The following is a 16,633-nucleotide window of genomic DNA, read 5'->3' on the forward strand; positions in this document are numbered from 1 at the left end:
GAGCACGCTCGTATAAGCCCCGGCTCGTCAGCCCGCGCGTGCCTGTACCAAGCGGACATGCAGAGAGCGAGGGGGGGGATAAGAATGGAACCACTGTTCCCGCTACGGTTCTCTTAGAAGCTATTTATTGAGCCACTAATGCGGCGTAATGGGCCCTTAAGAAAAGCCATGCCTTGGGGTATCCGTCACGATAGCTGCCCCACCACCCCCACCCTCTAGTTTTGTTAGAAGCTCCGTACGAAACCCAACTTCATTAAGGGGACCGAGTGTGCCTGCAAGCGGCTTCACCTTGTCAATGCGCCCGTTGTGAACGCGCGCGTCATTCACAAAGGATCGTGTACCACACCCATTCAGCATTGCCCCCCGTCTATGCCTTCACGGCGCTTTGGAATTCATCGACGTCTGACCACGCTTCTCCAGCTCACTCCCTGTTCAGAGCATGGTTTGAGCAACCCAGCATGTGCAGTTGCTCCGGTGGAACAAGAAGACTAATCGCTCCACTCTAAACTAAACCGTTTGTTTTTATTTGACCAGGTACCGTATGGCCCACTGACCTGTTGTAACTTTGTTTTTTCAGAAGCGACCTGGCCACCACAAACGATAACTATAGCTCGACGAAGCGCCTCGTCATCCTCATCACCGTCGTCATCACCACGTAGAAATGTAAAAGCAGTCGGCAAATAACTCGAAACAAACACGAGGTCGTTAGCCCACTCGGCTACCACCCCCGAATGCCCGCCGTGGAATAGATGAACAACCATGAAACGGTACAAAACCAAAGCCCCCCCCCGCTTTGACTGCTGCGTCTGATGACCACCGTGCGAAGGAGGAGGACGTTAGCCACTCAATACGACGTCGAAAGCCAAGGAACGGGCCATCTTTTTGCACTTTACGCAGCTACGACGACTTTGTGAAAATGACAAGAAAAAAAGAGAGTCGTCGACTAACCCCTAATTTACGAGTACCGTAGTAATGTCCAAAACACGATACTGGGATGGATACGCTGGACAATTTTTCTTTTTGCGATTCTGCACACCGATGATTAGGCGCGATTGAAAGACTCACCACGTGTCTCGTAACGTCGCGGGAGTTGTTGTTTTTTTAAGTTTGGTTTATTCGTGCGTTCGGGACCCGCCACTGGCAATGTAGTGGCCTAACTCGATCTTTTTTTTTGCGTGTTCTTCACACAGAATGCAAAGTTGGTTGGTGTTTTTTTTTGGGTTGGGCGATGAGAAAATTGAAGGATTTGAAAGAAAAAAAACACATTTGGGAGACAAATTAATAAGTCGAAGAGCAGTGTTACTGTTTGGGTTATTGTTGTTGCTGCTGCTGCTGTTGTTGTTGTAAACACTGAGTCTTTGGAAACGTGAGCTCTCCAGACCTGCTATGAACAATCTACTTCGGGCAGATCTGTACAACAAAAGTAAAACGTGTGGGGGCGATCTATCGACGACACCGGAACAAAAGACGCGTAAAATGGCGAAAAGGGAAAACGTTGAAGCCAGCCAAATCCCATTAAGCGGGCCTTCCATATTTATTGTTTAAATTTAAAGTGACACTATTTAAAGCACATGCCAGCGCACATGCATCTATTTACTTATTTTTAAATCACATCATCGATGGTGGTGTTCCACAAATGAGCTTCGGACTTCACGCAACTTTTGATCTTAAGTTTTTTTTTTTACAAGTCGGATACGACACACACACACACAATGCAAAATCGGTTCGTCTGTACACGTACGGCACTTTTTTGTTAAACCAGTAGACCCCCCCCCACCCCCCCCCCCCAAGTTGTCGCGCTGTGCGGCCATCCCCTTGCAGCGCAGCAAAACACTTTTGGACTTTTTTTTGCATGCCCACGAAGCTACACAAATAAGGGGAAGACGACCGCCACCGCTGTTGTTGCTGCTGCTCTCACGCCGTAAAGGCAGAGAGTCAAAGCACCCCCCCCCCCCCGCTGCCCCCTAAACCCACCCCGCCTTCATTAGATTCTCGCATGCCGAACAAACGTGATTTTTTTTGACGTATATATATTTTTTAAAAAGCTAGTAGTTTCTTTTAATGTTTTTTTTTGTTGTTGTCATGTGAAACATAATTTTTTATATCACGTTCATGCAAGTTCACCTCTTTTTGTTTATGTACAGATACAATATTTTTTTTTACAAGTATTTGTTTTCGTTCGTTGTTGCAACATTTTTTTTTATGAGAAATCGTTGACTTGAAAGGCGGGCGTGAAGTGGTTGAGAATCTTGGCAGGAAGATGCTACGTCTGGAACTACACTTCCTTGACAGTATTATAGATATACTTTATTAAGTTCCTTTTTGCAAGGGAAAATAAATCGATGAACACGTACCTGCATAAAGAACATTTGTTTCACAGCAGTCAATGAGCCACCTCCCAACTCATTACATTCTGAATCACATGTTTGGACCGAGGATAAATCAACAAAAATAATATTCTACATAATGCACTTAAATAATGCACTGCTTTGCGAACAACCACCTCTAGCCAACCCACGCACGCTTGCTGATCTTATTGGTATAAAGGGCGCTAATGGATTTACCGCTGTAACTGAAGATAACAAGCAATTATATCAGCAGTCATTGACAATGGCATGTACAACCTGCTTATGTAACACATTGCAGGGTTATTGGATAGTGACAGAGTAAATTAGAAGTAACCCTATGCAGATTCACACGAGATATATTACCACTACCACCGTTCAGTTCAGCTGGGGTCTATGAGCAGATTTTTTATAGGAGGGGGAGGGGGGGGAGGAAAACGCCAGAGGTCCTTTTAACATATCCGTGTCGTTTGCTGCTATATTCATGCAACTTCGCATGCTTGTCGTTCAGAATACAAGATCACGTTTTTTTATTTAATCGGTTGAATGGCGCGCACGGTGTGCACGCGTGCAGCGAGTTATCAAAATGTAGAAAAGTGAGCGGTCTTGTTTGTTTTTTTTTTTCTTTAGGGAAACGTAGCTGAAAAATGATCGATCTTTCAGCCAAAGAGGTCTTCGCAAACGACGTCTTACATTTTGGCGACTGCTTGGGACACAAATGCGCGTCTGTCATCTCTCCGACACTCGGCGTGTCCCATCAGCCACTGCACAGCACCCAGTCACATATCGTCCAATCGTTTAAACAACAACAACAACAACTACGGAGGGGGAGTTTTTTTATAATCGATATTAAATCACGGTGGGGATTGCACGGGGAAATTAAAGTCAGTTGCCATCAATCGAGTGCAATCAGCCCACTGGAATGGTAAAACAAAAATTGCAATATAGTAGTAGGTTTTTACCCTTTTAAACTGGTACCAATCAACTTCAAGGACAGTGCATATTATTATCATTATCAGAGATGCTTCTTTTTGTTTGCTTTTTTGACTACTTGTGTTGTGGTTATTGCAAACATGATGCCTTGAATAAAGGTATCAGTTTTGTACTAGTTTAAAAGGGTAAAAACCTACTACTATATTTTGCCACTGGTAAAAGAGGTCTCATAGTGTAAAAATTTCAATGTACTCTGACGAGAAAGGCATTGGTCAGACTGCCTGCAAGTGGCCGGTGGTTGTCACGGACGGGGGAATTGATCTCAATAAAGGCCTCTTGAGCTGAAACATATCCCTTTCTCACGATACTGTCCACGTATTATTCAGTCCCTCCAGAAAAACGCGATTATGCGATCGCAAGATTCCACGCAAAATCAGCCAAAGTCCGCATATTTATGCGGGGGGCGCGTTTTTTCAAATACGCCGCACTTTCGCCGCATAAATTGCAGATTTCCGCGCGCAAAATATGCGGGCTTGCATGATTTCATAATCCCCAGCATTTTCGTTGCAAAAAGTCACATATATCTTAGCAGAAAGTTGAAAAATGTTGCGTTTACTTCACACAAGCGCAGCCATTTCCCCTGTTGCCATGGGAACGTTATGAAGTGTTAGAGGCTACGTAGTTAGTTTTATTCAGGAGTTTATGCAACTTTACAGTTGTAAGATTGCACTTTTTTGTTAGTAGTATGTAAATTTACATTACTGTAATACTGTACTGTTACTGTATTGCTTACGTTACTGTGCACTGAAAACACTTATTTTAACAGAAGATGTCTGTTTTGTATAGCTACCTCTGTAAAACAGGAAACACACATTTTATTTTTTAATATTTTATTTATTCATTTTTACAGAAGTTGTAGCATATTCATTTTGTAAAGCTACAGAACTTGTTCGACTCAATGTTTTGTAAGTTTGAGCCATCTGTTTGTTAAGGTCTGAAATAAAACAAGATGAGAACTTAAATATCCCCAGCACTTTCTGTGATGTAGTATGCTTGCTTATCATAGGAAGTAATAAGAAATGACTCTTTACATTAAAGTAGTAGCCTAGTGAATAGGGTGTTGGGGGAATCACTTTTTTTTCTCTTTTTCATCAAACCGCAGTTTTTGCACGTTCCCGCAATTTAATCGCATAAAATTGCATAAATATCCCGCATATTCCATCGCATTTTTTAAGAAAACGTGCCGCATAATCAACGATTTTTGCCCGCAACAATTACCAAAAAACTCCGCGTTTTTCTGGAGGGACTGATTATTGTTAAATATTTGTATATATCCCGACTGCAATTGATTTAACGAAGCGGCCATTACATGCACGCGCGCGCACTGCGCATGCGTATAAGTGGCTGCATTTTTAAGAAGCCTCCGCGGTTGTGTTGGCTTGTGCCCCATGACACCTGGCTATGCAAACTCCTTTTGCAACTGCAGCATTAAGCATTAAAATTTGGCGTTGCATAGCATAAATCCCAAAAGTATGTCTATGTCGCGACAGTCTACAACGGGCGTGACGTCTGAACGAGGAACGAACGGCTGTTGCGCACGGCATTAACAGCCGCGGTTACGACACACAATCACGGCGGCCAGTCCTCGGTTACAAAGCGGAGCGTCATTCGGTCTCTGAACAGCAGGTCGGGGGGGGGAAGGTGGAAAGTTGCGGACGGAGAGGGCATGGTCAGGCTGAACACGCCAAGATGACGGGAGCTGTCACTGAGAGAGAGAGAGAGGCGAGGTGCTCATGTGAGGTATATTTAGGAGGTTAGAATCTACTTTGAATTGGCTACGGCTCGCCGATGATTCCAGGACGCGTTTGAAACGCGTACAAAATGCCATGCCGAATAACTTGCCGATGGGCAAAGCCAGCGCCCTGCTTTGTTAGGATCGCATCCTTAAATAGTGAGTCAATTTCTTGCCGCTGTGTGCGAGGTCAAAACATACCACACACGGCGCAGGGAGGCTTTCATCCTGCAGTGGATTGATAACAGGCGCTGTAAATAACATTAACGGTATATACATACGTAAGCTGTGCAATATACAGTAAATTACAATGCCACATTGATATGGTGTAGATATATAGACTTTGAATACTTTCGTAACGACAGCAACTTGAATCAATGGCTGCCCTTTTTTTTAAATACATCTACAATTTTTTAACAATTACACGAACAAAACAAAAAAACAAACTTTGTTTAAAAAGTGCATTCAATTAGAATAACAGTCCTGACTATTATATCCGGGTATGAGCCTCACCGGGAAAATATATATTTTATTTTCAGGAGGGTTCTTCAAAACGTTTGTGGCCAGTTTCTCTCTCGTCGCGTGGTGGGGCGGCTTCACAAAACGAGGCACGTCACAGAGTCCAAGAAGTCTCAAAGAAAAATTAATCGTTGCAAGTTTAACAAAAAATATATGGCTTATTTACGGGGGGGGGGGGGAGGGCGGGGGGGGAGAAAAGCTAAATCATTTGACACGTGCAGAGTATTACGCGAGAACCAAAGCGCTCCGTCACCATCGCAACGTGGCGGTGGTAAATAAACGAGTCGGTGGGTTCTGTCTGTGGTGCGTCCAGGCCCCGTGGTAATTCTACCAGGTTTCCCTTAACCCGAGCTATAAATGTGGACAAGTTGCTTCTGCCCGAATCACCATCCTCAATTTTTTTTTGCCTGTCGAACCATGCCCAAGTAACATTTTTACAACAAAAAATGTCCGATAATTGGTTTTTAACCCTTCTATCTGGCAACAAAACTGACACCTTTTTTTTATAAGGAGTCATGTTTACATAGACCACAATACCTGCAGTCATAATTCAAACAAAAAACATAACTCTGATAATGTGCACTGTCCTTGAAGTTGATTGGTCCACACCCGAGACAGCTTTCCTTAGAGCCTAGTCTCACATGGGTTGGACCAGATGACGCCAAAAGGCGCACTATGGCTGCAGGTATTGTGGTCTATGCAAACATGACTCCTTGTAAAAAGGTGTCAGTTTTGTTGCCAGATAGAAGGGTAAAAAGACAATTATCATATTTTTTACTGGCAAATGAGGTTCCAATCGTGTAAAAAATGTCCCTTCATCAAACTTAAACTAAAAATGACTTGCCTGCCTCTTTTAAAGCGTCAGGGAAACGCACGTCCGGGAATCGTCAAACTGCGCCACGTAGAGTCAGCGTTTTCTTTGTTTGTTTCGTGCAAGATTTCTAAAAAAATTAATCTAAAATGCCCAGAAGAAAACCTCGAAATAAACGCAACGAAAGTCCACGGGTAAAGTCAGCAAGCGACACGCTTGCTGTTGGGTACTGGCCCATATAACGAGGCGGCAGCCATCCTCTGCGCGCCCTGTAGATGGGTCTCGTTGCATTGTCAAGCGATCGGCTTCAAAAGTACTCGGGTCGCATGTTCGTGTTGTTCATAAAGTGCTCTGCCGTGACGTCACAAGACAACAACTTTAGGGACAATGATGACACTTTTTGAGATTACAAAACATCAAACACAGGGTCATTTACCGCACAGGCTATACACGATTCAGCGTATCACAGCAATCGTATTCCTTTTCATTTGTTCATCGGCGGTTCGTACCGCGCAGCATTAATGCGTATATACTGTACAAACCATATGCAAGCACGTCTATTGCCGATGTTCACGCGAATCTAACATGTATGCGCGCACTCGTCCAACTATCTTTTCCGGCGGGGAGGGGTAGTGGCAATTCGTATACAATAAAAAGAAAAAAAAGCCTTTTTCAATCACTCGGAATAAGAAGTAAAAGAAACGAAATAAAATACATTCCATCCCATTGCCCGATGGGCGTCGGCGGCAATTCCCAGGTGGCATTTGTTCCAAACGTGATTACCGTGACTGGTCGTGACATCCGTTGGCTCTGCAGCGAAGGGGGCATTCTCTTAGCGAGGAGCAAAGCGCCACGGCCGATGAATAAAAGGGCAGCAGCCGCATTACCAATGCGGTGGGGCACCCCCCCCCCCCCCCCCCCAGCCAGACAATGTAACAGAGCTGCATTTTGCTGGAGAGCTGAAATCTGAGTGGTGGAGAGCTGAAATCTGAGTGGTGCCGCGATGAAACGGATGTATAGCAAAGATTGCGGTGGGGGGGAAGGGGGGGGCATTTATCTTTGCATCCGAATTATTTATCTTTGCATCCGAATAATTTCGCGACTATCGGCAATTAAACAATCGTTTTGTTTCATTTACAATTTGCGCTACATCAGCTTCATTTGGTGAAATCGCGAAAGCTCAACATCGTCGTTGAGCTTTTGAGTCTCGCGGTATTTGTGAAGCGTGGCTGCCCGTATTATGGGAGGCATTGATTTGGTTTTCTTTTTGTTTCTTTAAATCACTTCACTAAAAATGTAGAACAAGTCAAAATACAGACCAAGGTTTCAGTTGTGGAGCAAATGCCAACGAGAAGCATTGCATCATGGGAAAGTTTGGAAAGCCCATTTGAAGATCACTTTTTATAAAGCCACATATATGCCGACCAAATGTTGTTCTTGTTAACCGTGCCTATCACCCAATTTCCGCGATAATTACAGCACATATTTATTCATTGATCAAAGCACTTGCATTTTGTTTAGCAAAATCTTATCACAGAAACACAAAAATAAACATGGTTGATAGTTTTATATATTCCACCCCCCCCCCCCCCCTGCCTTGGGACAGCACACTTTTCACAGTAATCGATTATGTACAACTGGACGTGGTGTCTGGAAGCGCTGTAAAAGTGTTACGGTTATTTGAACGTTTAAACGGAAGCAGTAGTCGGCCCCGGGAAGGCTTCGAAACGGCAGCGCGAGTTAAAGCGGTCAGAATCACGCTCGCTTGGTAACTGCACACGCGTAAGGCTAGCAGTGGCAGATGTCACAGGGAACATGTATTGCCTTTGCGTTCCTGGCAAGAGCGGTATGGGGGGGAGGTGTTGGGATAGGAGGAGGAGGGGGGGCTCTGTGGATTTGAGGGGGGCCAAGTGGTGGGAGATCAGTGTGTCTGTACCAGGTCTTCATTCTTGCACCATGTGAACATGTGACCACCAAAAGTAGTGACCTTTGATGTTAAAAGTTTGTCCCTCTCTCTCTCTCTCCCTACAATCAAGGAAATTAAAAGAAAATTAAACCTCCTAAAAGAAAAGAAAATAAACCTCCTGAAAAAATAACGAATCTTTTTGCTGCAATCGTTTTTCGTGCGTGTGTGTGTGTGAAATTGAGTAAATGAGCCACGGACGTTGGTAGCGAGCCACGGGATAACCCGGGGTCACTTGCCAGCATCTCTGTGGGTAAGCAAAGGCATCAACTTTAGGCCCTTGCCGGCTGAAAGCCACAGCGGCAGAGAGAGAGAGAGAGACACACGATGCCCTTACACAGCCGCCTCCAACGATCACCCCGAAGGCATTCACCGCAGACAGAGACTCACCCTCGCCTTGAGGAGCACGTTCAACTGCTTTCACGTGTTACATCGCGCGATTGAACAGAGAGGAGGATTAACACGTAGGCTTTCGCGACCGTTATTATTCATAATAAAGGTTTTTTGGGGTTAGATCGCGATATTTATAAATGTGTCGCAACCCTCCGCGTCGTCGTACTACTCAAATTGTAAATGTTGTGGATTCACTCTTCAACACACCGGTGGGCTAAAGTAGTGAACTATTTTGTCTTTTGTCAACGTGACACATTTTTTACTGATTGGCCGTGTCGGGTGGTGGAGAGTTGCGACACATTTATAAATAACGCGATCTAAACCCAAAAACCTTTACTATGAAGAGAGGAGACGATACTCGCAGCTGAGTGAGTGGGGGGGCGAGCGGGGAGAGAGGGTGATGGGTAATGAATGATTATAAAAGTAAACACTCTGAATAATGAAAGCACTCTGTAACAATGATAATATTGATGACAGAAATGTAATATATATGCTGTTTGTTAACCTTTATGGATGGTTTGAGAATTAAATCACCTTCTAACCCTCGCGCTACGGATAATTGCAAAACAGAGACTCAATTAGTCATCTCTACTTCGCAATGAATAACCCGCAGGTGACGTTACAGTTTATTGCTCCTTTCTGCATTGCGGCACCGACACCTATTATTGTCTGCGGTCTAATTAGAGTCCAATAAAGTTTTCCAGAAACCCCGAGTGACTTCGGCTTTTAATACGATCTGCGCCGCTAATTGTTCAAGAGAGGATCTGCTTCGCAAGCAAACATTTAAATGCAGGCCTTTAACTTGGGCCTCACGTTATTTCGCATCGGATGAAGAGCGATGAGCACGGTTATGTCGCGTGTTACGCGACACGTTACGTTGATATCCAAATGAGCATATGCTCGCGTGAAATGAATGTATGTATGTATGCGTATGTCGCGTTTGTCGTACATTGGAAACAGATCTCAATTCTGACAACAAGTAGCGAATGGCTACATTTACCACATTGATGAAGTGTCAATTGTACAAATCAGTTAACCAGTCACATTTCCAGAGTAAATGGCGTTCTTTGCTCCTTTACAAATCGAGTATGGATTAAGGGATAGTCTCTATTTAGATTCATCTTTTACATGTTTGTTTACTTATTTTATTTTAGATTCATCAAGCATAACACCCATGCCCACCGTGACCGCAACCGCCTCTGTGGCTAAAATAAACTATAAACTATTAAAATACTAAATGTATTTTACCAGGTAAGGTCCACTGGTCTATATTATAGCTTCTTTTTCAGCAGCTACCTGGCCACAAATGACAGCTCAACCAAGTGGCTCATCATCACGTGGACATTTATAGCAGTCGGCAAATACTATAAACGCACGTTGATTCTAAATGTGGAGAAAAATCCACGCGACCACGAGGGAGAAATCCAAATATAGAGTAGGCGTCAGGGTTGGGATTGAACCCACGACCTCCTGTATACCAGGCGAGGTAGTTAACATCTCCTAGCCACCGCGGAAGTGGTTAGCGGCAGACCGTGTCATCGCGCATCGACGGTGGACTTGGGTCGTCTCAGGTGGATGGATTCAAAAGTGGTCTCGGGAATTAGGTAATTAAAATAATTCACTTATTGATCCCGGTGAAATTACTCAAACGATGAACTACTAGGAGCCTATTTTATTATAGCACAGTAACAACACTAGGTCCGGGCTTGGTCTTGAAGCTTGTCCCTTCCCTTGAACGTCCCCTGCCCTTGTGCTCTGCCCGTTTATATCACTCGAGCCCCCTTTCTAGAACGTTCCCTCACTGTTTTATCCCCTAGCCAATCCCTGTCATTCCCCTCTAACGGTTCCCAACCGTCGCCCCCAGGTCCCGCGCTGTTTCCCAGCCTATTCTCGTTCAAATCCCTCTCCTCCAATCACTTCAAAAGCCCTGCCTCCCGACCAATCACCGTAGAGGCCTGTCTCTGCCAATCAGAGGCCTTGGCCTACTTTTGAATAACCGTTAGGCTGCGCCTTGGCTTGGAGTGAGTGCTTGTCAATTTCGGTCATCGCACATAAATGGCACACTGAGTCGCGGGAATCAATTTTCAGGATGGGTCCTGCTACTACATTGGATTTTATTTTATTCTAAGAATATTTGCAGCCAATTAAGGACGAGTCGTATTTATTAAACGTGTGGGGAGGAATCCGGAGCAACCGGGGAAAACGCACGCCTTGGGCGAGGAGGGCAATGCTCTATCCCCGTACAGACAGAAACAGGTGGCGATTAGTCCACTTGCTGTACTGCCTTCTCCTGGCGAGCCAGGATATATGGCACCTCCTCGACGCCCATGGGAAGAGAGTTTCGCAACACCTGTGCGGTGATCCACCAACTCTCACTGCTGCCTCCACAGTGCACGATTGCAGCTGGGGTGGACTCAGGGCAGACTCAGGGAGGACTCAGGGAGGACTCAGGACAAACTCCGAAACTCGGGGCAGACTCGGGGCTGTCGCTCTCCACTGCCGATGAGGCTGCTATTGCCCGGCTCCAGTAACACGAGATCAAGATAATAACAAAATAACTTCATTTTTTTTACAGCGGATGCACTTGTCAAATTTGCAGGAAACCCAGCATTGATATTCTAAGCTTTCACACGATATCAACCCCCCCCCCCCCACCCAGCGAGAATTGGCATCGTAAAATGTGGTCGCCACTTTTGAGACCCTCCACAAATCCGTGCTACATTCTACTCGCACATACACAGAGACTGCACTCACTCAACCCGCTACGTGCAAAAGACTGGGTCCGTTCGGGAAAACGTGTCTGCCAAAAATCACCCTCAGCTGAACTCCACCACATTCAATGCACATCACCACTCTTCTCGACCGAGTTTGTGCAATTGCAGTGGGGATGTGGAACTGAAACCTCTGGAGATTCTGGGCAGATGCTGGCCCAAAACTTAAAAAATAAAACCTGAGTCCTGCGACCATCTTGTCCTCATCCGACAAGAGCGACATCAAAGAAGCGGCTTTACTTTTAGAAATGTGACCGCTAAGTTTCACTTTGTCGTAGCAATACACTCGCGTTGCACGGCGATGTAACGTACGGGGGCATCGTGGTTTTCACGGAACGGAATCGAGGGGACACGGCGTATGTAATGTGAAGGATTTTCGACTGGTGGACGGTTCACATAGCTCACACAGGCGACATTAGGAAGCCACTGGAGCTACGCACTTTAAAAGATACATTAAAAGCTCATTTTTTTCAACACTTTTTGTGCGTTTAGTTTGCTGTCCTTCCTCCGCACCTCCAATTAGCAGTGGTTGGCTACGTACGGTGTGAAAAGAGGTTCAACATCCGGTACAATTACAATCACACCAGTAAATGAACGGCCACTGAAATGGCCAGCAATGGTCAGTGATGGTCAGCAACCGCGCGCGCGCCCAGAGGCCTTGTGCCATCAGTCAATTACAACACGGCAGGTAGCCGCGCTCGAGGAGCCGCTAGAACCGTTCTCGGTTGCCATCGCGGGGCACGGCTGCCCGCTGAGGGACCGGCGGTCTCACGCCCATCACCTTCCTAACGCCTCCAACGCCAACGCCCCCCCTACACCACCGCCCACCGCCAACGCACGCGCAGGGCCGCGGAAACGTCACCGGCAGCGTGCGCCGTACGCGTAAAAAATGCGGAGGGCGAGAAGAGCAAAGCGTGAAAGCCGCCGGCCTCTGCGAATGCGTTGCAGTGCAAAATTATCGAAGGAAGCGAAACAAAACGGAAAATGGCGCCGGAAACAAGCCTATGAAATGCAATACCAGAGCGCGGGTCTCGTTTGCCGGCGAGAAGCTCGCCATCTCTCTCTTCCTCCGTGTTAAACCGACTACGTGTTAAACTGACTACGTGTTAAACTGACTACGTGTTAAACTGACTACGTGTTAAACTGACTACGTGTTAAACTGACTACGTGTTAAACTGACTACGTGTTAAACCGACTACGTGTTACACCTAGTCGGTTTAACACGTAGTCAGTTTAACACGTAGTCGGTTTAACACGTAGTCAGTTTAACACGTAGTCAGTTTAACACGTAGTCAGTTTAACACGTAGTCGGTTTAACACGTAGTCGGTTTAACACGTAGTCAGTTTAACACGTAGTCAGTTTAACACGTAGTCAGTTTAACACGTAGTCAGTTTAACACGTAGTCGGTTTAACACGTAGTCAGTTTAACACGTAGTCAGTTTAACACGTAGTCAGTTTAACACGTAGTCAGTTTAACACGTAGTCAGTTTAACACGTAGGAAGAGAGAGATGGCGAGCTTCTCGCCGGCAAAGCCTACGACTACTACGACTAGTCATAGTAGTCGTAGGCTTTGGCGACCAATAATAGCCATCGGAGGGTTTTTTTTTCTTTTGGGTTAGATCACGTAAATATGAATGCGTCATTAAACCCGCCACCATCACCCGACACAGCCAATGAGTAAGGTTTGTCACGTAAACCGGTTGTGTGTTGGAGAGGAAACCCACTACAGCATTTACAATTCAAGTACCGTGGCGTTTCACCGGTAATTACAACAACAACCAGCATCATCAGGCGACAGCCAGAGTTGTGGAGAAATCCTCCTCCTGTGTTGGTTTCTCTCACCCTGCTCATTCGAGTGTACGTCTGTCGAACCAGGCCTACACATTTGTTTCGTTGGGCGAGCGGAATTTGTTTTCCCGGGCCGTGCATGCGCGTGTACGGCAATTTTTATACCGTGAAATCCGTGCAAGGGGTGGGGATGTGGGGTCGTCTTTACCCGTGGGTGAACTCGCGTGGCAAATACATGCGCAACGGCTGCAGGTTTCGTGCGGTGGACAGGTGAATGGGAAAGCATAGCGGAAAACATGCCGGGGGTATTGTTAGACAGTTTGCAGTGTTCCTATCTACTTGAGCAAAACGTCGAGCACGACATGTCTAGTGGCTTTTGCTTTAACATATAGTAGTAGTAGTAGTAGGCCTTCGCGACCAATGTTATCCACAATGGAGGTTTTTTGGGTTAGATCGCTTAATTACACAACTAAGGTTTTTTGGGTTAGATTGCTTAATTACAGGCGAAACGTCACGGAACGCGAATTGTAAATGTTGCTCTCCAACACACTGGTGGTGCTGAAGTAGTAACTAATTGGCACGTTTTGTTTACGTGACAAACGTTACTAACTGGGTGTGTCGGGTGGCGGAGGGTTTGAAGACACATTAATGCTTGCGCAATCTCCCCCGAGAAAAAAATAAACCTCCCTTGTGGACGAACGACTTTTAACAATCAGAAGGGTTGCACTCTCGACAAAAACGCCGTCCAAATTCCAGAGCCGCCAAACTAAACAACAAGACCCGCGGAGGACAGCCGATGAGCCGTTGGCGACTGCTGCCCGTTGACGATTTCCCCGCATGGGCGAGCACGGCGACAAAAATGGGTTCACATGCGATGAAAATTAAAAGGAGCAAGACTTTATCCGAAGGCGGCCGCGTTGTTTTTTTGTTTGTTTTACGCGGCTGCTTAGCCACGCGCCGATCGAGCCGCGCCGTCCGGGTTAACGGTTCGACGTTTGAGAGAGAGAGAACGGGAGCGAGAGAGACAGAACGAGAGAGAGAGAGAACGAGAGCGCCCCACAAGGTCACGAGCATCGCGCCGCGGCCCTTACCTCTTGTGAATGTCTTCATGGCGCAATATTTTGTAGATAATCCAATAGAAGATATTGAAGAGGAGGAAGGAAAGAGGGAAGGCTGCTCGAGATATTGTGTCAATTTTCTTGGCCCGGTCGACATACTTCTTCTTGATTGCGTCTGGGTCCTTGGGTGGGATGGAAGAGGGGGGAGGGGCTGAGTTGGCTGCGTTGATTCCCTTGACGGACATGCCGTCGCCCGCCTGAAGGCACTGGCCCATGCCGTACATGTTGAAGCCCCTTCCATCCTCATCCTGGAACACACGGCACACAGTGAGGGGGAATTAACCCTTCGCTGCTTTGCACTGTATGCAAAGGGGGAGAGGGGTTGCCACGGCGAAGGAGAGAGGGGGTTGAAGACATGGCTGTAATATCATCCGTTAGCGCGGTCATGATACCGCGTAGGCTTTCCCGAACATCCATAATGAAGGTTTTTTTTGGGGGGGGGATAGATCTGGCAAAATCGCCTGATGAGGCTGGTTGTAATCACCAGCGAAAAGTCGTACTCCAATTGTAACACGCCGTGCTTTCACTCTCCAAACATGCCGGTGGTGCTCAACATGTGACCAATTGGTTCTTTCGGTAAAGTCACGTAGAATGGAAATAATAATAAAATAAAACATAATAAAATAATTCTCACGACGTTTCGGCCACACTGCAAGCAGCTTGCGTTGTGGCCGAAACGTCGTGAGAATTATTTTATTATGTTTTATTTTATTATTTTATTATTTCCATTCTACGTGACTTTACCGAAAGAACCAAGAAGATGAATCCCTGCAGTCACGAAAGCTTTAAATCGAAATTTGGCACGCTTTTGTTTACGTGACAAACCTTACTGACCAGGGCTGTGTGGTGGTGGCGGAGGGTTTAACGGCAACGTTGAGATTTACGCGATGTAACCCCAAAAAAAACTTTATTATGTGGTCATCACATTTGCACCTCCGGTACGGTGCGAAAGAAGTTAAATGTACGTAGACCCATAGACTCACACACGGAGAGCCACAGACATACACAGTTAGGGGCCGTGATATGGCCCGGCAAAACATCTGCTGCCCCCCCCCCCCCCGCCTCATCCCCCCCGGTTGGCACGTGACGTTAAAGATCCCCGTGGCGTAGCACGCAAGAGCTGGGGGGCTGTCGCGGTCCACCTCCAGCCGGCGTCGCGGTCTGAATTCGCCAACATTTTTCGAAACATTTATCCGGCAAATTAATCGATGAGGGTATTTACGCCACAGCGATCGTCAAGTATAATTTACGTCGCAATAACACATGATGATGATATACGGGCAAAAAATACATTAGGCAGCAAAGGCACGACAGAAAGTGACTGTATCTTTTGCCCGTCAAGATGACGGCACAGTTTTGACCAACATTCCGCGCAGTCTTCATATGCACCAGTTCTGAACGGTCTTACTCCGCTCGAAGCCGATACAGGGATTCCTCTACTTACGAACGAGTTAGGTTCCAGAGGTCTGTTCGTAAGTCGATTTGTTCATAAGTCCAACTTTACTCCTGTCGATTCCAAACATGTTGTACAGCATGTGCACTAAGCACAAGGTTTCCTCATCACTTGCAGTTGTGAACCCCTCGGTAGCCTGCAGCAGTTTGTGCCCCATCTCCGTCCTGTTTGTCAGGGAGATGGGGCACAACTAAAAATATCCTGACCAAACGCAGGTTGGGAACCGCTGAACGAACTAGTAGATGTGATACGCTTTGCATGGGAATTTGCAATCACATTAACCCTTTCCCATCCCGATGACGTACGTCATTTTAGTTATTCTTCAGATTCCGTTCCGATGACGTAAGTGTACGTAATCGGAACATGCGTCATCAGAACGCAATCGGAAGAAAAGCCAAAATAAAATAACTGTATCGGAAACGTCTTCTGACCTCAAGACGTACCGAGGGCGTGTGGCACAGTTTGGCGCCAGCTATCGTAGAGTGCGGTCGTGTCGCTATGGTTCTCTGCAGTGAGCAACACAGTCTTTAAAAAAATAACGACGCTATGCCTCTCTAAATAAATACAATAAACGTCGAACCACTCGCCCGTTCCGGGACTAAGCGGTGAACGGAGCACCCACCCACACCCCGGCAACTTGCAGCAACGTCTCGGTACGTGAAAAGGGTTAAGAATCCACTGCCGAGCAGAAAGGCAGATGGTGCTCGCCTCAGAGGATGTTGAATGAGGGAGGCGAGCATTGGCA

The 16,633-nt window shown here is 46.2% G+C and overlaps 1 protein-coding gene across 3 annotated transcripts in view; it reads right to left on the bottom strand.

Annotated features, from left to right (window-relative positions):
• Positions 1 to 3,975: 3,975 nt before the first annotated feature.
• The window catches only part of LOC133357684 (glycine receptor subunit alpha-2-like), a 140,121-nt gene continuing 127,463 nt past the window's right edge, over positions 3,976 to 16,633 (bottom strand). For 2 of the 3 annotated variants that reach the window (XM_061575775.1, XM_061575777.1), the window contains exons 9-10: positions 14,409 to 14,683; positions 3,976 to 8,610 (exon numbers count right to left, since the gene is read on the bottom strand). In XM_061575775.1, coding sequence (XP_061431759.1) covers positions 8,595 to 8,610; positions 14,409 to 14,683 — 291 coding nt within the window. In that variant the 3' untranslated portion in view covers positions 3,976 to 8,594. Of the gene's footprint in view, positions 8,611 to 14,404; positions 14,684 to 16,633 lie in introns of those variants that run through there. The other variant, XM_061575776.1, reaches the window with a different exon arrangement.

This window comes from Lethenteron reissneri, chromosome 59, assembly GCF_015708825.2.
Source record: "Lethenteron reissneri isolate LAM-NWPU_2019-01 chromosome 59, ASM1570882v1, whole genome shotgun sequence".
In the NCBI taxonomy this organism is placed as follows: domain Eukaryota; kingdom Metazoa; phylum Chordata; class Hyperoartia; order Petromyzontiformes; family Petromyzontidae; genus Lethenteron; species Lethenteron reissneri.